Source organism: Vombatus ursinus, unplaced genomic scaffold (genome assembly GCF_900497805.2).
Source record: "Vombatus ursinus unplaced genomic scaffold, bare-nosed wombat genome assembly UNPS02010548.1, whole genome shotgun sequence".
NCBI classification, from domain to species: domain Eukaryota; kingdom Metazoa; phylum Chordata; class Mammalia; order Diprotodontia; family Vombatidae; genus Vombatus; species Vombatus ursinus.
Genome location: NW_020950326.1, coordinates 5,893,347 through 5,918,517, shown reverse-complemented (window position 1 = coordinate 5,918,517; position 25,171 = coordinate 5,893,347). Strand labels below are relative to the sequence as shown.

The 25,171-nt window shown below is 40.3% G+C and overlaps 1 protein-coding gene and 1 pseudogene across 1 annotated transcript in view; both read left to right on the top strand.

The window, feature by feature from the left end:
* The window catches only part of SCTR (secretin receptor), a 77,754-nt gene that overhangs the window by 21,768 nt on the left and 30,815 nt on the right, over positions 1-25,171 (top strand). The window contains exon 3 of the mRNA XM_027854678.1: positions 17,681-17,788. Within this exon, the coding sequence (XP_027710479.1) occupies positions 17,681-17,788 (108 nt within the window). The remainder of the gene's footprint in view (positions 1-17,680; positions 17,789-25,171) is intronic.
* On the top strand, positions 1,012-14,736 carry LOC114037708 (annotated as a pseudogene).

Sequence of the window (25,171 nt, the reverse complement as noted above, 5' to 3'; positions counted from 1 at the left end):
ATAATTGGATGGGGGCTGTGTGTGTGTGTGTGTGTGTGTGTGTGTGTGTGGAGAATTGTGAATCTAAATAACTGGAAGGATGATGGTGCCACTAACAGAATTAGGGAAGACAGGAGGTAAGAGGGGTTAAGGGGGAAATAATGATTCTGTTTTGGACATTGTGACATATGAAAAGTTGGAGAGATATAGTTTCTATGTATTTAATAAGCAACTTTATTAACTATGGTTAGCAGATAATTAATAAAATGACGGTCATTTGACTCTCTCTCATAAACCAAAGACACCCCCCCACCCCCCACCCCCACTCCAGAAGATTTGATGCTTAAATAGATTTGGAAAAGGGAGTGTTCTTGAGGGTAGAAATCAACTCTGGTTAACAATCAATAAAGGGATGGACATATTAAGGAGGAAGTGGTCAAAAAGTCTCCAGTTCCTCCTGATGAAAAGTGACCCAATCATGAGACTCAGCCACCTCTAGCAATCTGGACAAAAGAACCCATCTTTACCCAGACCTGCTGTCTGGTTTTCCCCTTCATAAGTTAGGTCACCCTAAATTCTAATAGAAGGCCACAAGGACAAAGGCTTATTTCCTCAGGGCAAGATATCACCTAGACTGGATTCTATTATAGGGTGTTCTAGTTAGATGGGATCCCGCTCAAGATCAAAAAGCATATACCTCAAGGATTTGGGCAATCTCATCTATCAGCAATGTCAGAGACTGGTTGAATAGCAGTTTATTTCTGAATGAGGAAAGAGAAAAGGAAAACCTTAATCTCAAATAATAATTGGTTATTAATACAAGAGAAAAATCATCATTTCTCTCAACATGTTGATCTTGAGATACCAATGGAACATGTAAGTAAATATGTCCTGTAGGACTGGAATTTAGCATAGACATAGGAACTGGATATGTAGATTTGGGAATCATCTGATTAGGGAATTTGGGAATTATCTGACAGTTGAACCCATGGGAACTGCTCATCAGGTATATATAGAAAAAGAAGATGGCCCATGACCGAGCCCACGATTGAGGGGAGGGATGTGGATGATGATCTGTCAAAGGATACTGAGAAGGAATTATCAGATAGGAAGGATAGTCAGAAGAGAGCAGCGTCCCCAAAACCAAGGAAGGAGAGTGTCCAGGAGGAGGTTAATAGCCTTAGAAGCAACCAAGAGGTCAAGAAAAATGATGACTAAGAAGAGCCCATCCATTTCAAGTTTGCTCCCAAACTATCCCCTGTGATGCTTGCTCCATGTTCTCATTGCTTTAAGCGTGGCCACTCAAGCCTGGCAGGATGCAATTTGGAATCCTGCTACCGGGAAGATTTCTCCTAATTATTTATTTCCTTTACTTCCTGGAAACTCCCTGATCTGGAATCTTGTCCTCTCTTGGCCAAGTTTTCTGTGCCTTCCAAGAGATCAACTATGCTGATGAGATAAGAAGAGAAACGTCACCCAAACCCAGCCTTGCCCTTAAAAGTAAACTTTGTTAACACTTTAATGTGAACTTCTGGAAACAATACTCCTGCCTCTGCTGTTTTTACCTCTATCAGACAGGGAGCTCTCTCTAGGGTAGTGATTATTTCTTCCCCATTAAACTAGGACAGGGGGCCAAATGTGACCCTCTAGGTCTTCAAGTGTGGCCCTTTGACTAAATACAAACTTCACAGAACAAATCAGTCAAAGGGTCTTGAAGGGTAGCTAGATGGTGCAGTGGATGGAGTGCTGGGCCTGGAGTCAGGAAGACCTGAGTTCAAACCCAGCTGTAGACACTTACCAGATGTGTGACCCTGGGCAAGTCACTTAACCCTGTTTGCCTCAGTTTCCTCATCTGTAAAATGAGCTGGAGAAGAAAATGGCAAACCACTCCAGTATCTTTGCCAAGAAAATATCAAATGGGTCACGAAGAGTCAGACTCTACTGACACCACTGAACAACAACAACAACGAAGGTCTAAAGGAAAACTCCTTCCTATCCCCAAACTCACTTGTCTCTGGCAAAGCTCTGCCTACAAGGTGTACTTAACTAAATTCCTCTTCTTCTTTCCCCCGCCTACCTCCCCCTTCCAATCAGAGGCAGATCAAGATCTCACTGTCACCAGGGCAGGGGTTTCCACCTGCAGTCTGTGAAGTTTAAAAAAATTAATAAGATATGCATATAAATATGTTATAACATTGCTAATATATTATAATATATTTGCTACTGCTTGTTTTTGTTCAGTTGTTTTTCAGTCGTGTCTGACTCTTCATGACCCCAGTTGGAGTTTTCTTGGCAAAGACACTGGAGTGGTTTGCCATTTCCTCCTCTAGCTCATTTTACAGATGAGGAAACTGAGGCTAACAGGGTTAAGTGACTTGCCCAAAGTCACACAACCAGTAAATGTCTGAGGCTAGATTTGCACTCCAGAAGATGAGCCTTTCTGTCTCCCAGTCTGGCCCTCTATCCACTGTGCCACCTAGCTGCCAAATGGGGATTTACGGCCTATATGTCAACTTAATAGGTTTTGTTATCCTGTGTATCTTATTTTATGCGCTTAAAAATAATATTCTCAGAAGGGGGTTATTGCTTCAGCAGGTAACAAAGAGATTTGTGAAATCAAGAAGGTTAAGAAGGGGCAGCTAGGTGGCACAGTGGATAGAGCTCTGGCCTTGTAGTCAGAAGGACCTGAGTTCAAATTCAGTCTCAGACACACAACACTTACTAGCTGTGTGACCCTGGGCGAGTCACTTAACCCCAATTGCCTTGCCAAAAAAATAAAAAATAAAAAAATAAAATAAAACATGAAGTAGTTGGATTAGATTCCTCTGAGGTCTAAATCTATGATTCCAAGGCCTATCTTCCCCCTCCCCAAACAAAAAGCAAAACATAACTCCTTTGACTTATCATTAGTATCTCCATTAGTACTAAAATTAGTAGTTCCAGTAGTACTAGAATTATTACTTCCCTTAGTACTAGAATTCCACCAGTAAATAAATATTCATTTCTTTGGGTCTTGAAGGCTTTTTATTCTTCCAGAATAACCATTTAAAGTGAAAATGTCCCTGAGAGATATTTGGGCTCTCAAAAGTTATTCTGGTGGACAGTATGCTTCAGCAGGTCTTCCCAAGTTAAAAAGGTGTGCAGTGTGGCAGCCGTGAGGACCAGCCTAGCCTATAAATTTCTTGAAGAGGTTTTTTGACAACAGTTGACTACTACTAAGTAGTGCATCTTTTTGGCTGTGAGTCGCAGCAACTCAGTTAGATGGAGAGAGGCTGCCACCTGCAGGTAAAATGAGGACCCACAGGGACTCATGGAACCCACACAGAAGGATCTCATAGAAATATTGAAGTGAAAAAGAGAGAGTGGGGAAAGTGTTGTCTTTACTTGCTAAGACCTATAGCATTAGTTTAGGTACCTCAAAATTAGAGAGTAACAAAAGGAGAGAGAAGGGTCTAAGGGGAGGGCAGGAGGTAGGAGGGCATTAAAGACAATTTTCCCTGGAAACCTATTTGCTGTTGTTCACTTGACTCTTCATGACCCCAATTGGGGTTTTCTTGGCAAAGATACTGGAGTGGCTTGCCATTTCCTTTATTTTCCATATTAGGAAACTGAGGCAAACAAGGTTAAGTGACTTGTCTAGGGTCACACAGCTAGTAAGTGTCTGAGACCAGATTTGACCTCAGTAAGTCATCAATCTTCTTTGGAGCCTGGCCCAGTGGCAAAGCACTCTAGGAGTCTGCTTGGCTGCTGGAGGACCTTGTCCCATAGTCAGGTGGCCTCAGCCCTTGAACTCATATTCAAACTCTACGTAGGTTACACAAGGTCTTCTCATTTTCTCATGAGCAGAGGTATTTGTTTCTTTATTTTTCTCTCAAGGCCCAGAAACATCTGAGAAACCCAGCCCAGGATCTATTCTAGGCTGAAATGTAAGCTGCATTATAAATAAAGCTTCCTACTGACACGCAAAGCCCTATGTTTAGGGGAAGAGGAAATGGAGGTTGGTGTTATTGCTCAGTGATCTCAGACATGGGAGCAATTGCATCCCTATACAACAGTCTCCCTATAAATGGGGATATCTCAAAGCAAAGAGCTATCATTGCAAGCAGTCTCTGCATAGCCCCTGAGCCAGCTGGGGAAACTGGCTCACACCTGGTCATAGTGCCAGGGAGAAAATAACTTTAAGAGAGAATAGTTCAGACCAACAAGGGAGCTTTCATCATCTTTCATCCTCTGCATAGGTAAATATAAATAATGACCACAGTCACATCGTGTGTGTGTGTGTGTGTGTGTATGTGTGTGTGTGTGTGTGAATTGGGGGAGGTAGGGGAGTATGCAAAAGAAATAGAAGATATTATCTCTGCCCTTCAGGAACTCATAGGAAAGGAGCATCAGTATAGTAAAAGAAGAAGAATGGTAGGTTAGTAATGAAGAGACATTGGTTTTTGTGCTAGCTCTGCTGCTAACTCACTGTGTCACCTTGGGCAAGTCATGGAATCTTAAGACTTAGTCAGCAGTTCACTTGGTGGCCCAGTGGATAGGACTAGTGAGTAGGACTAACGTTTCCTCGATATGGACACTCTATTTCTGTCATCACAGTCTCTGGTCACATTTGCCCTTTCTTTTCCTCTAGCAATCATAATATGCTATCTTTCATTAAACTCCCAAAGTTGTTTTCACTTGAAATGCCATCATGCTGAATCCTTCCCATTCTGTAGGTTAGCGAGTCATTAGTAGTCATTTATTAAATGTCTACTGTTTGCTAAGGAACAGCACCATGCTAGGTACTGGGTATATAAAGATGGAAAAACTGCACAGTATATATACTGCCAAGGAGCCATCAACCTAGTTGATACCCTCAACTCTCTCCTGGACTGTTTCAATAGCTTCCTACCTGGTCTCCCTACTTCCATCCTCTTCCCTCTCCAATCTACTTTCCATATAACTTTGTTATTCAGTCATTTTTCTGTCATGTCTCACTCTTCATGACCCCATGGATACTGGGGTAGCAAAGATACTGGAGTCGTTTGCCATTTTTTTTCTCCAGTTCAATTTACAAATGAGGAAAGTGAGGCAAACAGGATTAAGTGATTCCAGTCTACCCTCCATATAACTGCCAGATTGATATTCTAAAGCTCAGATCTGACTGTCATTTCACTGTTCAGGAAGCTTCAGTGAATCTCTCTTCTCTATAGAATAAAATTGAGATTCATTTGTTTGACATTTAAAGCCCTTCACAATCTGGATCCATCCTGTCTTTTCAATCTTAATTCATATTACTCTCCCTTCTTTCCTTGCCCCCACACACTTGACATTCCAGTTAAACTGGCTACTTGTCATTCTCTTTGCATGAAATTTCATCTCCCATTTACTTGCCGTTTTATAGCTGTGATTTTCTTTAAAAAAAAAAGTATCGATATCTTTTTGTTGTCTCACTCCTCCAATCAATAAACTATAGTGGTTTCCTATCGACTCCAGGATAAAATACAAAACCTTCTGTTTGGCTTCATAATCTATGCCCCCCCTCCTCTGGCTTTCCGGTCTTCTAACACCTTATACCCCCTCACATACTCTTCCTTCCTGTGACACTGGCCTCCTCGCCCAAACAAGACACTCCATCTCTCAGCTGCAGGCATTATCACTGGCTCCCCCCTCATGCCTAGAATGCTCTCCCTCTTCATCACCACCTCCTAGCATCCCTGGCTTCCTTCAAGTCCCAGTTAAAATCCTGCCTTCTACAGCAATCCTTTCCCCAATCCCTCTTAATTCTAGTGCCTTCCTTCTATTAAGTATTTCTTACTGATGCTGTATATAGCTTGTTTGTATACAGTAATTTGCATGTTGCCTTCCCCATTAGATTGTGAACTCCTTGAGGGCAGGGACTGTCTTACACCTTTCTTTATAAACTCAGAGTTTAGCACAGTGACTGACTGATTGACCAACCTATATTTCCCGTCTTAGAAAGCAATACCTTATAATGAAGAATTAAAGAGGCAAAAAAATCAGTTCAGCAAAACCAACAAATATATGGGGAAAAGACTGACATTGTTTGTAGTATTCCATATCCATAGTCCCCCACCTTTGCAAAGAAGCAGGGGAAAATGCCTTCTTATGTCTCCTCTTTGGGGCCAAGCTTGATCATTGTCATTTCCTATCCATTGCCTTGTCTTTTAATGGGCTGTTCCACATACCTAGAATGCTCATCCTCCTCACATCTCCCTCTTAGAATCCAGCTCCCTTCAAGGCTCTGCTCCCATGCCATCTCCTACGTGAGACCTTTCCTGACTGTCCCAGTTGTTGTTTTTCTTCCACCATGAAAATTTGCACATATTTATTTACGTATCCCCCAGTGGAATGTAAGGGACTGTGTCCCTAGTATCTATCACAATGGCTTCCATAGAGTAGGCAGGACAGTAAAGCTTTTTTAATTGAATTACAGTATAGTAAGGGAGATGAAATTTGCACACAAATAGTAACAGAGCAAATGATTAAATTTGTAGGAGAGGACAAACACATAGTAGGCCCTTAGAGGTTTGGAAAGGTGGAGTAGGATGGAAAGGGAGAATCAGGGGAGGTTTTGAGAAGCTGCATCTTGAAGAAGGAGAAAAACATTTAGGTAGTTGTGATAATCCAGGTGAGAGGCAGCAGACTGGACTAGGGATAGTACAAGGAGAAAAGAGGGGCAGATGTTATAGAGGCATCCATACGGAGGGGGCAGAATCAAGAGATTCTTCAGAGGGGATGCTTGTTCAGGTATGGATTGAACCAGATGGCCTTTGAGGTCCCTCCCAGCTTTGACATTCTGTAACTTCATGGTTTCAAAGCCCAAATCATTGATGAATGTAGTACAAGCAATAAAAATTGGGAAGCTGAGAAGAGAAGCAGGTTTTGGAAGGAAGATGGATGGAGTTTTGGAAATGTAGACGTGGAAGTGTCATTGAACTATCCAGATAGAACTGTTCAGCAGGCAGTTGGAGATAAAGGACTGAATCTCTACTTTTGAAATCAAAATGTATTACATTACATTACATTATGCTATATTCCACCTTTAGTTTTGTCATTGTTGTTTGAATCTTGACTCTGGTGCTTCCTTGCTGTTCCTTGGGAAAGAAAGTAACTATTTCTCTGATCCTATAAAATAAAGCAATAGACTCAATGATCTCCCAAGGTCTCCTCCTGCTCTAACATCGGGTGATTCTAAATCGCACATTCCTACCCTGCTCAGGCTAATGTGCAAATACATGACCATTAGCAATTCACTTAACCACTCAGAGCCTCAATGACCTCATCAGGAAATAGGGATAACAATAATTGTACTACATATTTCAGTGAGTTGTAAAGAAAGTACTCACCAACCCTAAATGTTATAGAAATGTGAGCTTTTTATTCCTGAGATGATAGAATACATGTAAACCTGAAGATGCCTAACAATAGGTTTTTGTTGTCATTTTATTTTGGTTTTTAGAAGGAGAACCACAAAAAAGAGCAAATTAATGAAATGAACTCTCTTGTCCTTTTATGAAGCTAACACTATTCCCTCTAGCCTACCCTATGACCACAGAATGGGAGCTTGGAGATTTCCCAGGATATTCACTTGGCCACCCACAATCCCTTGCATGACCACGCTTGAGACAGATAATGCATGTTTTTAAGATGACTAGTTAAGGTCTCAGGGGATAGTTTATGATAATAGATCAGAATTTTGTTTTTTTTTTCTGTGTGGTACTAACTGGAACATACAAGAATAGAAACCGTCTCCTTGGCCTTCCTGGCACCACGCTCTTTTCAAAGAGATAACTGGCACAGAAACAAATGACCAGGGCAAATCGAGTATCAGGACTGACAGGAGAAAGAATAGAGGAGTAAATAGACTTGGGTGGGAGTAATGAAGCAACCCCACCTGGAGGAGAAACCCCCAACTCCTTTGCCTTTCTCACTCACACTAAGCTTATTCTTTGCCTTTATCAAAAAGTGGCCTTCTAGGACCTTGCTCCTATACCCTCCCTCTTTTTCTTTTTTAAAGTAAATTTGTATTCGTGTCATTCATTTTTATGTCACCTCCATTCTCCCTCCCCCTTCTCAGAATGACTCCTCTGACTTTAGACCTCCCTAGCTTCCATTAAGTCCCAACTAAAATTCTACCTTTTACAGGAAGCCTTCCCTCAAACCGTCTTACTTCTAGTGTCTTCCCTCTGTTAATTATTTCCTAGTTATCATATACATATATGTGTGTGTGTGTACGTGTGGGTATGTACATATATATATATATATATATATATATATATATATATATATATAGCTTGCTTTGTATATATTTGTTTGAATCTTGTTTTCCCCATTGGATTGTAAGCTCCTTGAGGGCAGAGACTGTCTTTTGCCTCTTTTTGAATCTCCAGCTCTTAGTTCAATGCCTGGCACATAGTAGGCATTTAATAAATGTTTTTTGAATTGAATCAAATGACATCCCTTATAATGAAGAATAAAAAGACGGAGAAAAAACTTCAGTTAAACCAGGCCTGCACAATCTGCAGCACTCCAAAGAATTTCAGGTGGCCTGCAAAAAAATGTAGAGGAAAACATCCTCAATATTTTCCGTGGGTTGCTGAAATCCTTTGATGTGCCTGCAGGCCATAAGTAGCCCATGGGCCACAGGTTGTGCAGGCCTGAGTTAAACTAACCAATACATCAAAATCATCTAACATTGTATTCAGTGTTCCACACTCATAGTCACTCACCTGGGCAAAGAAAGGAGGGAGGAGTTTCCTCATATCTCTTTCTTCAGGTCGAGCTTGGGTTTGTGGGTTTTGTTGCTCTTCTTTCCATTTAAATTGTTGTAGTCATTGTACATATAATTTTCATGAGTCTACTTACTTCACTTTGCATTAGTTCATATGCCTTCCCATTCTTTTCTTTATTCATAATACTTATAATTTCTTACAGCACGGCAATATTCTATTACATTAATATAGCACAATTTTTTCCCATTTCCCAGATGATGGACGTCTAGTTTATTTCCAGTTCTTTGCTACTAGAAAAATGCTGCTGTAAGTAGCAAATAGGAACAGCTAACATTTGCACAGTTTTTTAAGGCTTGCAAAGCACTTTATATGAATTCAGTATCTCATTTGATCCTCACAACTCTGTGAGGTAGGTGCTATTATTATCCCCATTTTGCAGGAGAGAAAGCTGAGACAGAGGAGATTAAATGACTTGTCCAGGATCACACAGCTAGGGAGTGTCTGGAGGCAATGTTTGTACTCAGATCATCCTCAACCCAAGTCCTCTGCTCTATCTACCCTGCCAGTCTGGCTGCCTACTTTTGCTCATATGCAGCCTTTCTTTTTATTATTGACCTTCTTAGGGGCTATGCCTAATAAATGGAATCTCTGGGTCAAGAGGTATGGAGATTTTATTCACTTTCTTTGAATAATTCCAAGTTACTTGCTAGAATTGTTGGACCAATCCATAGTCGCACCAACATTGCATTAGTGTGCCCATCTTCTCACAATCAACATTGGCTGTTCCTGTCTTTTGTCACTTTTCCCACTTCTGGGGTGTGGGGTGGTGACTCAAAGTTGTTTTGATTTACATATTTTTTATTTTTAGTGATTTGGAGCATTTTTCTGTATTGTTATTAATAGTTTGCAGTTTTTCTTTTGACAGTTATTCGTAATAGTTGACCTTTGAGGAATGACTTTTGCTTTTATATATTTCTTTTAGTTATCTTTATATCTTGACTATGGGACTCTTGTCAGAGATGTTTTATACAAAGATTTTCCCTCATCCCCTCTTTTTTCATGCGTTCTTTAGTCTATGTTATTTTTATATCCTCAATTTTTGAATATATCCTTCTCACTTCCCCTACTTATTCAGCCACTACTTGTAACAAAGAATAAAAAAAAAAGAGAGAAAAACATTTCATCAAAACCATATGCAATATTCTACCATTATCCCCCATGTCTGCAAAGAAAGGAGGCAGGTGCATTTTCTTAACTCTTCTCCGGGTGATGCTTGGTCATTCTAATTTGATATTATTGTGGTCATTTTATAAATTACTTTCTTGGTTTTGCTTAGTTCATTCTGTATCAGTTCATGTTTAGTCTTTCCATCTTTTTAAATCTCTCCCTCAACATTGGCTCCATCTCACTTGCCTACAAATATGCTTTATTGTTCAGTTATTTTCAGTTACATCTGACTTTCAGTGACCCCATTTGGGGTTTTCTTAGCAAAGATACTGGAGTGACTTGCCATTTCCTTTTCCAGCTCATTTTTGCAGATGAAGAAACTGAGGCCAACAGGGCTAAGTGACTTGCCCAGGATCATATAGCTAGAAAGTGTCTGAGGTCAGATTTGAACTCAGGAAGAGGAGTCTTCCTGACTCTAAGGCCAGTGTTCTTTCCTTTCGTCACCTAGCTGTCCCACAACATGGCTTAGGTCTCTCCAATTCTAAAAAAGACTTCTTTTATCTTTTCATCCCATTCAGCATCCATTCCACCCCTCCCCTATTTACTACTAAGCTTCTCCAAAAAGTTGTCTACATTTAGTTCCTCTATTTCCTCACTACCCACTTTTCCCTTAACTCGTTGTAATAACACTCTACCTAATTATGTAACTCTGCCTAATTATGCTAAGGTGAGCAATGGTCTCCTAATTGCTAAATCCAATGACATTTTCTAGTCCTTAACTTCCTCAGCCTCTCTGCAGATTTTGACATTTAACTATACCCAGTGAATATTCTCTCCTCCCTGGGTTTCAGGAACATAACACTCACCTGGTTCCTCTCCTACTTCTAATTCCTATTTTTGGCTTCTTCACACTGTTCCTGACCTTGACTCTTTTTTGTCTTGACTATATATACTCATTTCTTTGACATTCTCTTTCACTCCAACCACTTTAACCACTGTTTGACTGCAAAAGACTCCCAAATTTATATCTCAAGTTTTGACCTCTTTTCTGAGCTCCTAATCTGTGTCTTCAAATGACTACAGGATATCTCCAGGTGAATATCCCACCGTCATTTGAAACTCAACATGTCTAAAATCCAGCATCACCCTGGAGAGGAGTTAAGAAAATGCACCTGCCTCCTTTCTTTGCAGACATGGGAAATAATGGTAGAATACTGCATATAATTTATCTTTCTCCCTCAATCTATTCCTACTTTTGACTTTAGTATTTCTCTCTGTGGTACCACTAGTTACCTGGACTCTTATACTTATATTCTTGAGATTTCAAAAAATTCTTTCTTGCTCCTCACCTTTCATATGTAGTCAGTTACTGTAGGATTATAGGACTAAATCTGAAGGGGAGCTCACAGGCTCTCTAGTTCAGTCCCTTAATTTTACAGGTGAGGAAATTGAGGCCCAGTGAGACTAAGTGAACTGCCTCAGGTAATATACCTAGTAAGCATCAGAAGTGGGCTTTGAATGCAGGTCTTCAGACTCCAGAGCTAAGGCTTTTCCCACTGTGCCAAGCTATTAATTTCTCTTCTGTACAGCTCTTACACGTATCTCCATTTCTATATTTCCATTGCTACCATTCCAGTGGAGGCCTTAATTACCACTTCGAAGTATCATAGCAATAATATTTGTGTAGATCTTCTCAACTCTTCTCTCTCCTTTTCCCATTCTGCTCTTCCTTCACACTTCTCTTATGAAAAGAACTGGTTATATCACTCCTTCACTCAAAAAACTTAATGGGTTCCTTATTACTTCCCGAGTAAAGCTCTTAGACAAAACTAAAAGTCATCAAAGGACATTTATCTAAAAATATTCCATAATTCATGCTTATCAATAGCTCAGATTGGTCATGAATGAATGAATGAAAAAGTATTTGTAAAGTGCTTACTATGCACAAAGCTCTGTGCTAACCATTGGAGATACATAAACAAAAACTAAGATAGACCCTGCTCTCAAGGTACTCATTTTCTAACAGGAGAGACAACACATAGAGAAAGTTTCAGCTGCAAGTTAGGTGGAATGGTCTCCTGAGTGTTAGGATGTAGTGTAGCGGCAAAACAGGTGGTCTTACATCTTTTTAAATGTCATTTTTACTAATAAAATCCTATCCGTTTCTGATGTTTAACCGTTTGACAGTGCCAAGGACTTTGGTAGTAAAGCTTTTTTTTTTTTAAGTAGTTGTGGAAGAATTTGCAGGATTATCTCTTCATAAGGGTCACTTCTGAGGATGATGGCTAAAGGGAGGGAGGGGGCTGGAGTGGTAGTAGTACTGGTGGTCTGGGGTAGAGGCAGGAGGAGGGAAAGTGGTATTGTCATTTCTAGAACTCTTGTCCTTATCTGCCAGTTGGTGGTGTTGGTGGTATTGGTGGGGAGGTAGATAGGTGATTTATCTATAGTGATCGTTTCCTTCAGTTATGGTTGAAGGTGCTGGAAGGAAACAGAGCCAGAGGCTTTGGGTGCACTGTTATTCCCAAGGCTCTTGGATTCAGGGTCCAGGGCTAGTTCCACTGGGATCTGAGGGGAGGCAGTAGTAGCAGTTTGACTTGCCTGGTACCCATTGCCTCCTGTCTCTCCCTCAGAGCTCCTTACCGTTTTAGCTAGGTTGACTTGCCTTACCTGTAGGTGGCAGTTGGTCAATAGTTGGTGGGAATGACTGGCCTCTTTTCCACAGGAATAACTTCCACAGATGCTGGCTTCAGGAGCACCAGCAGCTATTTCAGTTTCCTTCTCAGTTCACCGGGATGCAGTTTTAATTTTTTTTTCCCTCTGTGTTCTAGCAGTCATTTCTGGGGTTAAGAATAGTAAAAAATACAATGTGAACATGTAAATAAAAATATGCAGATAAACCCTACAGCTAAAAACAACCTTGGCACTTCCTGAGACTCAGCCTGGCCCACCATCAAGAACTCAGAGGACTGAAAATAGAAACTGTTAGGATCTAACATGAATTTAGAGTTAGTCAACAAGACTTCCAATAGAATTAATGCTGGCCATATTATATTCAGAGGACCTCGATTCAAATCCTTCTATGCCGCTTACTACCTGTGTGATCTTAGGCCAGTGATAGATACCCCCTATGCCTCAATTTCTTCAAATATAAACTTGTGGGGGGGTGGGGGTGGGGGTAGGGGACAATGACTAGATAACCTTTAAGGTCCCTTTCAACTCTGAATCTACAACCTTATGATCTTTAATGATAATGGATTCTGGAATAGTCTAGTAAGCTTTGAAACCCATCTATACTGGCCAAATCTCCTCCATGCCCAGGACTCTCCTGGGCCTAGGGGTAGACAAAGTATCCTAAGAGACAATATGCAGGGGAGCATTAAAAATAACATTTTTTGATTTAAAAAAATGGACATATGTGGTTAAATGCAAGAATTTTGTTGTGGTAAATGAAGTTGAGTGTATTTCAGTGAAGACTTAAAACCTCAAGGGGATAGCAATACACAGGAAGGACAACTTTTGATCTTGTAATCCAAATGCTACATCTTGGCTTGACTTCTAGATGAGAGCAGATGCTTGCCTGGAGACTCATGAGATGACCAAAATATATTCTCTCCCCTTCTCCCACCCACACTTACCACTTCTCCATAATGGGAGGCAACAGTGACCTAAACCTTTAGATGCTGGGCCTGACCTGTGGTCAGCAGAGCAGGGTTCCATTCCCAGCTTCAACATTTATAAGCTGTGTAGCCCTGGTAGACTCTTCATGACCCCTTTTGGGGGTTTGCCATTTCCTTCTCCAGATCATTTTACAGATAAGGAAACTGAGGCAAACAGGGTTACATGACTTGCCCACAGTCACACAGTTAGTAAGTGCCTGAGGCTGAATTTGAACTCAGAAAGATGAGTCTTCCTGATTCCAGTCCTGGTGCTTTATCTGCTTTGGCACCTAGTGTAACCATGGACAGATTACTAAAATTCTCATGCTACCTCCTTCATAGGATTGATGGAAGGAAAGTGATATAAAGATGAGCTGTTTGGTATTATTGGTAGCTCACTCTCACCTGCTTTGTGGAATAGTGGATAGAGTGCTGGGCCTTTACTCAGAAAAATCTGAGTTCAACAATAGCCTCAGAAACTGACTAGCTGTGGGACTCTGGGCAAATCACTTAATTGCTGTCTGCCTCAGTTTCCCTAACTGTAAAATGAGGATAGTAATAGCACCTATCTCTCAGGGTTGTTGTGAGGATTAAATGAGATCATATCTGTAAAGCACTTAACACAGTACCTATCACAAAGCAGGTGTTTAGGACAGAAGGGAAGTTGTGGGTGGAGGGGCACCTCAGACGCCTTCATCTCAGCTGCCACCTGTTACCTCCCCTGTCTCTGCTGCCCAAGCTCCCTCCACCTCCACCCCACCCCCGGCCCATGGATCTTCCTCCGTAGCCCCCTTTCCTGCATGATACTTTCAGAGAAGACCTTCAAGTAGCCCTCCCCACCTTCGTATAAAGAATAGAAAATGTGAGACATATTGGAGAGCAGCATCCTATCATCATGCTATCCTATCTGTTATCTGTGATAACAGAAATTTACAAGAAGGAGAAACAACTTCCTCTACCAAATCATGTCAACATGAGTGAGCAATTCAAAATAATTAGAAGGTGCCTACAGCTGAATGCTAATTAAGCTGTCTTCCTTATTGTTGAATGGACACAACATGGCAAGCATTTCAATACCTATTTCTGAAGTATATGAAAGTGAGAAGGATGAAGATGGATTTTTCTATGTGGCATATGCCTGTCAAGACATTTGGAAAGAAATTTGCAGTGTAAGACCTAGTACAAAGCTTCTATACTAGAATTTTTTTAAGCCCTCACTCAGGAAAAAAGGGATGTCACCAACTGAAATTGATCAGTTCATCTAATCACAGTTTACCAAAATAGTAAGTAGTATTACCACCTTAGGGATTTTTAGTAAGTTGCCTCTTGTATTACATGCAAATAAATTGAGTTCCAAAAGCATGTACAATATAGCTTTGGAAAACTCCTATTTCACTTAGGATATCTTGCTTTTTAAAGTTTTTGGTTTAGAAACATACCCTGCATTCTAAGTTGCAATAAAATGGACATTTGACTTGTTGTAGTGACTTTTTTTATAGGAATTTCAATTCCAGTGGTAATCATCAAGAATTTAGTGCAATGACAGAGTCTTTGTTCATGGAAACTGCTCATTTTTATAGAAAGGTTTCTCTTTACTTATGTAAGCATCTTTAATTAGGCTTGTCAAATGTCCTATCTATAATTGTAAAGTCCATTTACCATCAATGGTTTCAGCAGAACTGGGTAAATGGGGGGCCCCCAAAAAATCTATCTTGTTCTGGCATTGATGCATAGATTCCAACTTTCTTGCTGTCACTTATTTAGTTTGCTTTTTTTTTCTTTTTCCTGGAAGTTTGTTTTCCATGTCATTACACAGAGAAACACCATGGATTTTATAGGTAAATTGAACAATTTTAAAAAATTGTCCGAAAACAATTTGGCTTCCAAAAAATTCCTGAGAACAGAGGGATGGCATTTCTTATATTGTGGATTTGCTCTGATTTAGAGACTTTCAAACCAGTGGCTATTTCATTACACAGTTGTACCAGAGTAAGTCTCTTCTGATCCAATGTTAGAAACTATATCATCCTAGAACCTTAGAGCATTAAAATTCATTTTGCACTCCCTTGTACCTTTTGGATTAAATCTGTAGTCTGATTGGTTATGTTTAAAGTGGGAAAGTAAGTGCTTCACTAAAATATTTTATTAAATTTGAACTGTAAGCATACTTCAACTATCACTGTTAATCATAAAAATGCCTCCAACCAGTTTATGTGCATGTCATTTTGTAAAGGAGAATGTAGCAGAGGGGTAAAAGCTGCTTTCAAGAATGTTTGTCAGTTTATTTAATATCTTGAGCAAAGGACTATAAATTCTTCTTGCTACTTTCATGGGGTTGAAAACTCATTTTCATGGAGTGTCACAGAAAGCTTATTGTCACACCACTTGTACTGAAGTATGTATGTTACATATCCCTCTAAAATTACCTGTGTATATTTTGATGTGTGTGAAATAAATATAACTGTTAGTGAAAGTTATTTACTAAAATGGGAAAAAAAACATTATTACTGCATCTTGGCACTATAGTTAATAAATATTGCAACTTGCTTGCCTATGTTCACCTTCTGCATACATCTGTCCATAAAGCTAAATTTTCATGAGTGTATTTTTATTGCATTGTAAATTTTTAATCAACCTGTCTTGTTGCATTGTATAAGATTTTCATGCTTAACTCAACACCTGGTATCAACCTTGTAATTGTTATGTGATCATCAAGGTTCCTGTAAGACATGCTGCCTTTTGAATTTAATACAGTGCACATAGAGTAAAATATATCCCAAGTTAAAAACAACGACAAACTAGGCACTTGAGCAACTAGGAGGCGAAGTGGATAGAATGCTGGGCCTGAAGTCGGGAAGACTCATCTTTCTGAAGTTCAAATCTGCCCTCAGACACTTACTAGCTGTGTGACCCTGGGCAAGTCACTTATCCCTGTTTGCCTCAGTTTCCTCATCTGTCACATGAGCTGGAAAAGGAAATGGCAAACTACTCCAGTATGTTTGCCAAGAAAACTCCAAATAGGGTTACAAAGAGTCTGAAACAACTCAAAAACAACAGGCACTTAATAAATGCTTGTTTCTTTCCTGCCTTCTGCACCATCCCAGGCCGGTCCTGTGATGACTTGTCAGGAGATGTACCAATCCTGGAAGTCCTCAATCTAGGAATTCCCCCAACATCCAGAGAATTCACAGAAATGATTCCAGCTTCAGATACTCTAATTAGCTCTCTTTGTTCAAGTGTGGGGGAACAAAAAAAATAAAGGTCACCCTTTGGTTACAATCCTCTTATCTCTTAAATCCCTTCACCGAAGCCTGGAGTTGGTATTTTCCCTTCTATAGTATCATCACTAGCTAGGATGGAGGAGCTGACTAGAGCAAGCAATCCCTGCTGGAAAAACAAGAAGAGAAAAATTTTTGTTTTGCCCCGTTTATTTTGATTATGCCCTTAATCTGGCCTGTGAGTCAGGAGATCTGGGTAATGGGGCCGGCTCAGTTGTTAACTTACAGTATGACCTTGAGCAAGTCACTTACTTCTGATCTTTAGTTTCCTTATATGGAAAATACAAGGGTTGGACTAATCATGGGTCAGTAAACCCCCCAAAATTGACCTGTTGACCAAATCTACCACCACCACTTTTTGTACTGCCTCTGAGATAAGAGTGGTTTTTACAGTTTAAAATGAAATTTTATTGTAATTTAAAATGTGAAAACTATTCTTAGCTTACAAGCTGGTACCAAAACAGGTGACAGTCTGGACCCTCTGGCTTTAATTTATTAAGCCTCAGGATTAGATTTTTTTCTAAAGTCCTTTTGTGGTTCTTGTTTAGTTTTTCAGTTGTGTCTGACTCTTATTGACCTCTTTTGGGCTTTTCTTAGCAAAGATACTGGAGTGGTTTGCCATTTCCTTCTCGAGCTCATTTTACAGATGAGGAAACTGAGATAAACAGAGTTAAGTGACTTGCCCAGGGTGGCCCGATTAGTAAGTTTCTGAGGCTGAATTTGAATGCAGGTCTTCCTGACTCCAGGCCCATCACTCTATAGACTGTGCCACCTAGCTGCCCCTCTAAAGCCCTTTCCAGATCCTGAGTGAATGATCCCAAGCCCCTAGCAGATGGTTTATGTTGTTATTACTGCTCTCTTTCAGGCTGCCCAGGACTATGGGACAACATGATTTGCTGGCCCTCCTCTTCTGCCGGACAGACAGTGAGGGCTGAATGCCCGAAATTCCTCCAAATGCTCACTGGCAAAAATGGTAACTACAGAACTCATTCTTAAGTAGGTTACTTCTTTTGGACTGGGAGGGTAAGTATCAGAGATGTCAGGAAGGAAGCACAGACTTTCTTCAGACCCACCCTCCCTAGCAGGTAAGCTTCCCCAACCTGGATCCCAGGCCCTGATTTAGTATATTGATTCCAGCTAAAGTTCTAATGGCTTCTCTTCAGTCTTTTCCTCTCCCCGCCAGTCCCACCTCAGCATAATTACATTTGACCTGGGGCCTTCTCAATTACCTGGTGGAGGGTTGGGGAAAGGTGAAGGAAGGTTGCTACTACTGACAGATAAAACTTAAACTCCGCGTTAAATGCCTAGACCATAGTAAAGAGAGTTCTTTACATTTCATCCCTATGCAAATAGGCCACACCTTTCTAGTATCCTCTCTCCTCCCCTCTCCTCTCCTCTTTCTCTCCTTGATATCAATAGAGTACCAAATGCTAATAATATAATTTATCAGCCTAATGCCTAAAGTCACTTCTCTATTATTCAGTTGTGTCCCACTCTTCGAGACCTCATGGACTTCTCTGTCCATGAAGTTTTCTTGGTAAATACTGGAGTGATTTGCCATTTCCTTCTCCAGTGTCAAACTGAGGTTAAGTGATTTGCCTAAAGTCACAGCTAGGAAGTTTCTGAGGCTGGATTTGAACTCTGACCTTTTTGACTCCAAGCCCAGTGCCCTATCCATTGTACCACCTAGCTGCCTAAAGTCACTTCTACATCCAATATTTTATGGTTCCATTGGAGCAGACAGTGTGTTATAATGGAAAGGATACTGAATTTGGAGTCAGAGGACCTGGGTTCTAACTCCAACTCTTCTGCTTGCACATTATTTCATCTCTCTGGGCCTCAGAACGTCATTTTTTTTTTAATCTATAAAATAGGAGGAAGGGAAAATTGACTAGATAATCTGTCCTTTCCAAATCTAAATCCTGATTCTCAAAACATAGGCAAGGACAATCTTAACAGGAAGTTTGTTTTCTAAGAATCCTTAGGCAGGTGCAGTGGATAGAACACTGGGCTTGGAGTCAGAAAGATGTGAGTTCAAATCAAGCCTCATATACAGTATGACCTTGCAGAAGTCACTGAACCTCTGTCTCAGTTTCCTCAACAGTAAAATAAGGACAGTAATAGTACCTCTTTTCCAAGGTTATTGAGAAAATCAAATAAGATAATATCTGTCACCAGACACTTAACACTTACTAGCTGTATGACCCAAGGCAAGTCACTTGACCCCAATTGCCTCAGCAAAAAAAAAAAAATATATATATATATATAGATATATATGTATATATATGTATATATATATCTATATATATATCTGTCAAATGTTTAGCACAATACCTGGCCCAAAGTAGGCACTATATAAATTCTAGCTACTATTATTCTCCTTATTGATTCTCTCTCCAATTTCCCTTAATGGCGAATAATTCCAGAATTTGAGGCTACAAAGTCTTTCTCATTGTTCCACTCAGTTTGCTACTCCGCTTTTTTTGTCCTGCTAGTAGAATCAAGGTTCCCACAATCCTTTTTATATTTCTCCCAGCCTTAGATGGATGAATGCTGAATCTATTCTTGTCTGTTCTTCTATATTGGTCTCCTCTACCTTATTATTTCTATGGTGTCTAGGCTGTTGAGATAGGAGGAAGGAAAGGAGAATGGTAAAGGCAGAGTGGTTCGGTGGAAAGAGCTTGACGTGGAAAATCTGGAAGCCCTCAAACCTGGGTCCTAGTTGTTGCCTTTACCACAACCTCTAGCTGTGCAACCTTAGGAAGCATGGCTTCCAGTTCAGTGTCTATTTTTTCTTATTGTTAGGGTCAAATGATTTAACGGAAATGAAAGTCCTCTGCAGAGTAAAGAAGTGCTCTACACATATAAGGCATCATAAAGACAATAAGAGCAGTACTATAGCTCTGTACATCTGGACATTAGAGAAAGCATTGCTAAGGATGATGAAGTCCTGGCAAACTGATGATTTTATGGGCAAAGATAGTATTTTCATCCTTGATGAAGGTAAAGGTTTCATCAGTAAACTCGCTGAAAGTAAGAGTTTCATCAGTAAAAGATGAATTTGTAAAGCAAACAACTAGTTGAGACGTTGCTGTTTGACAGTGAGATTGAGATTTTCAGGCCACAGCTTAATATAGGAAAGAAGGGTTCTTGTCAAGGATAGGGTTTGTCTTACAAGAACAAAACCTTCCCACATCAGACAAGTGCAACAAACAGTCATTTTGCCAAAGAGGTTAGCCTCAAGAGTTAGAGATGGTATCTATTTATAGACTGTGGTTTAAGATATAGGATTTATGACTCAGTCAGGGTTGAAGTATAGCTAATGATGGTTGGTAAAAATATGTTAGCCTGGAAAGTTGTGAATCTGATCAAAAAGACTTTAAATTGAACATGGAAGAGGAGGAAGAATACTCTCAATGTCTATCCACCAAACCAGATACCACAGAGAGTAGCAATTGTGCCATAGGAAGAAGTGGAGAGGACCACTAGTAATTTATTTTATTTTTTTATTATTTAGAATTTTATTTTCCCCCAAGTACATGTAAAAACAATTTTTAACATCCTTTTTTAAAATTTTGAGTTCCGAATTCTCTTTTTCCCTTCCTTCCCCCTTCATTGAAAAGGTAAGCAATTTGAAGTGGGTAATACATATGTAATCATGCAAAACATTTCCATATTACTTATGCTGTAAAAGGAAACAGCCAAAAAAAAGAAAGAAACCAAGAAAAATAAAGTTTTTTAAAAAAGTATGTTTTGATCTACATTCAGACTCTGCCAGTTCTTTCTCTGGGGATGGATAGCATTTTTCATCATAAGTCCTTCAGAATTGTCTTGAATCACTATATTGCTGGGAATTGCCAAGTCATTCACTGTTGACCATCATAAAATATTGCTGTTACTGGGAACAGTATTCTCCTGGTTCTGCTCATTTCACTTTGCATCAGTTCATGTAAGTCTTTCCAGGTTTTTCTGACAGCATCTGACTAGTAGTAACTCAAATATCATCTCTATGAAGAAAGAAGTATGAATTGTCTAAAGAGACAGATATGAATACAGAGGATTTTGATTAACCAACTAAAAATTTTAAAACATTTATACAGAAGATGGAAGCAAGGATAGATAACTAAGGTTGAATAAAAAAGTGTGAAATGATCCTCTAAAACTGGAATTCAGAGCTTTGGAGCTCAGAATGAGCTGAGGGTGGTCATAAATGTAAAAGATAAACAGCACTGTCACAGCTCTGTTGAGGGGGAAAAAGGAAGATCTAAGAAAGGAGAGGATCATAGCTCAGTGTGGATGAGTTGATGATAAAGGATGGAGAGAAGGCATAAACACTCCACTTTAATTTTGCTTCCATTTTCTCCTCCAAGGAAAGTGTCAACTGAATGGAATCGGCTTCTAACCTGTAGATGGCCAGAGCAGAATAGAGCAGGCTAGAGACAGGAGAGCCAGGAATCAAATAGAAGTTTAATTTCAAAGCGATGGAAATAGCTTGCAAGCAAGGACACATATGCTGGAGCCCTGCTCCTAGTGATGGGGACCCAAGGCAATGTGGGGAAATCTTAGTACTTATACCAATGGCTGGACAGCGAGCTGCAGCCTTGATAATGAGGGGTAACAGCAACAAGGTGACAAGTTTGATTCATAGCAGGGCTTCATGACCGGAACATGGATACACCTGGTACTTGTCCAAACTCAAAGAATGCCTGGTGATGGTCAAAGCAATACAATAATTATATGAAACAATTCTGGGATGTTGCTGTGGCTGAGATCATCCAGAGGGGGAGTGCAAAGGATTGTTGTTATGCCTGCTGGGCCTTAGCTCTGGAATACAGGGTATCTCTTAATATCTTGACAACAGCAATCTTCAGACAGGAAAGAATCAGTCAACGAATACGTGCCAGATACTGGAAATTGATACTAGATTTAGGAAATACAAATACCAAAATTAGACTATGCCTGCTGTCAAAGAACAAACAGGATTTGCTAATATCAACAAGCAAATATAGGTATATACAAAATAAATATTAAGTGACTGAGAGGAGAGGTATCACCAATAACTAGGGGAATCAAGACATTTACCAACAGATAGCTGCTGGGCCTAGGTGAGGGGATACCTTTTTCCAGTAAGGGATCTTTTTGCTCTGGGGTCACACAGGTACTAGTCCTGGGAGACTTTGGCCTCCAAAGAGAGGGCTCAGGCTATATCCCAGAGTCATGAGGAAAAATACTTCAAGCTTATGTTTGGCTCACGTCTAAGACCTGCCCAATAGGAAATTTAAAGATATTTAATATATAAAGTAGTTTAGGTAGAAGATGGCTATTAATTTCCCCCACACAAGAGAAATTCTTAAAACACAGACTTAAATGAAACATGAGACAGTAACCACAAATCCTATTACACTCTCCCAGGAGGTCATTATTTAAAACATTGAAACAGGAAACTATTTATTGGATTGCTGAAAAGCCATTCTGCCTTCCCCTCAGATCTTCATTGTCCAAACAACACCCTCAAGGTCCATGACTTCTTGCAAGCCATGCCATGATTTTGGGTCATCCTCGTCACTGGTGCTCTCCAAGAAGAGTGTAGTTGCAAAAAAACTACTAAGTTGCAAAAAAACTAATAAGAAAAGCTGACAAGGCAGATTTCAGCTTGATATAATTAATAATTAATAAGTAGTAGTATTTACCTAGCACTTTAAGGTTTGCACAACACCCCTAGGAGGTAGCTGCTATTGTTATCCCTATTTTTATAGTTGAGGAAATAGGCAAACAGAGGTTAGGTGACTTTCTCAGGTTCACACAACTAATAAGTGTCTGGGCAGGATTTGAGCCGGGCTATTCCTGACTCCAAATCCCATGTCCCATGCTCTATCTACTATACCTCCTAACTGTATAAGTATAAGGAGATACTTACACACAATGAGAGCTATCTCACAGGGAAATGAGTTTTTTCTTCTTCTGGTCAGCTTCCCATCTCTGGAGGTCTTCAAACTAAATGACCAGTTGTTGGGAGTGTGGAGAGATGATCTCTAAGGTCCCTTCCAGCTTCATTTAGATTCATGTTTCTTCAACCAGTAGCCTCATTTTGCAGACAAAGAAACTGAGATTCAGAGAAGGGGACTGATTTGTCCCTATACAGAGTTAGGGGCTGAGCTAGAATTGAACCCAGCTATCTACTAACCTTCTGTCTACCCACCTACCCATTTCATTTCTGGCCTTCCTCACCCAAACTTTCTTTTCTTTTTCTTTCTTTCTTTTTTTTTGAATTTTTTTTCTTTTTGGTGAGGTGATCGGGGTTAAGTGACTTGCCCAGGGTCACTCAGCTAGTAAGTATTAAGTGTCTGAAGCTGGATTTGAACTCAGGTCCTCCTGACTCCAAGGCCAGAGCTCTATTCACTGAGACATCTAGCTGCCCCCCAAACTTTCTATGATCTCATGGCCTAGAAATTCTTCTGCCCTACACATTCTCTCACCTTTAGGAGGGCTTGAAGGCTGAGCCTGCAGTGTAAACAATAGATACTTTAAACATGTTAAATTAAAACAAATTTGATGAATTGGGAGAGATGCCATTTATCAAGCTGATCAAGCTGGATAAACAAATCATCTCCCTGGGGCTCACCTTATGGATAGGTAGAGGAGACAGCTATGCAGGCAGAGAAGCACCTGGCAGGGAGCCCCTGGTCTCCTCTTTGGAGATATTTTCCTTTGGCTTATGAAAATTTTTTGTTCTTCCAGGGTCCTTTAGGAAATCCAAATACTATTGGGAAGGAGGAGGGTGTCATACATTATCAGTTAAATCTTAGTGGGATTAAAGGGCAGTGAGGGGAAGGAGAGAGGGAAGAGAAGGGGTCTACCAGGAGGTAGAGAGGGTCCTGAAAGGGGATGAGGGAGAATTGGAAAGACAAACTTCATCTTCTTTGCAATTTTGCTATTGGCCCATCCTACCTTAAACCCACATCCTGTTTATTGAAACTGGGTCATTTCAGACTCATGACTTGCTCATTAGAAGGAGCTCCTCATTAGAAGAAAGAACTGGGTTTCTGGCCCAGATCACAAACCCAGTCGGTCTTCCTGAATCCTGCCAGGTCAAAGCAGGAAACTGTGTCAGACAATCCTCAGGTCTGAAGAATTGACCCCTCAGCCTAAAAAATCCTCTTTTGATCCACTGTCTGATTTCCTTTAGCCTCCAGGTACACAAGCAGATGATTATGTCTATGTATTTGTCCTAACTCTTCCATCACTCCCTCCTAATTTTGGCCTCTGCTTTTTCAGTCTTTTATTCTGCCATCACAAAGACTAGTGCAAATGCACGGATCTCCCAGACCTTTTCTGACACTGCCTCTGGAACTCTTAGCCCCGAAGCATTTTCCCACCCATCTCAGAACTACCAGTGCCATTGAGTAGTCCAAATTTTGTTCTGGTGCCCTGTCAGGGATGGGATCCCAGACACTGCCAGGTCTAGAGCAAGGCAAAAACTCCTGAGAGCAATCTGAGCCAGATTGAAATGTAATTGGGAAATGTTAAACAAAATAAACTAAAGTATAACAAAACATAAATAATGTTAATTTAATGTTTGCTAGGTTGATATGCTGCCTGCTGGGATCTATTTCTATTTGAATTTGTCACCACTGGCCTAGAGCATCTCCCTGAAACAGTAGCAGGCCCACACCACCTCTGCAAGAGAGAGGTGCCCAGACCATAGAGGCAGGGATACCCTGGCACCTGCCCAAGCCAGAAGTCAGATAGGGCTGGAAGTGCCAAGAAAAATATCATGTGGTACCCCTACACCCTCAGTGCAGAGTAGGTACACGACAATTGACTGGAATCTATTTGGCCCTAGGTCCAAGGAGCACTTCTTTCCAGCCTCCTAGAGGCCAACCTAGGGAAGGAACTTCTGGCTTCTGGCAACAGAGGCAACAACTGATATGACAAGAGATAAAAGACCACTTAGGCAGCAGGTAGGAATCAAAGGGCAGAGCCAAGTCCTATTCTCTTCCAGATTGTTTCCTTATCTGTCTCTCAAACCTTCTTCTCCCTCTTTCCTGCCAACCCCCCTGGAGGTGGAAATCCTATTGAAAGATTAGTACAGTAACATCATAGGCCCCATCGGAAAGCCTGAGCAATTCTGGTGTGGCAAGTTTTGTAAGCTAATTATCTTTCTTTTTTCTATTCTAAATTAAAATTTTTTAAGCAACCATTTCCATATGTATAGCAAAACACAAAAAAGATTATGTAGGAAACTATGAATCTCCATTTCAAACCACAAGTTTCTTTCTTTCTTCCTTCCTTTCTTCCTTCCTTCCTTCCTTTCTTTCTTTCTTTCTTTCTTTCTTTCTTTCTTTCTTTCTTTCTT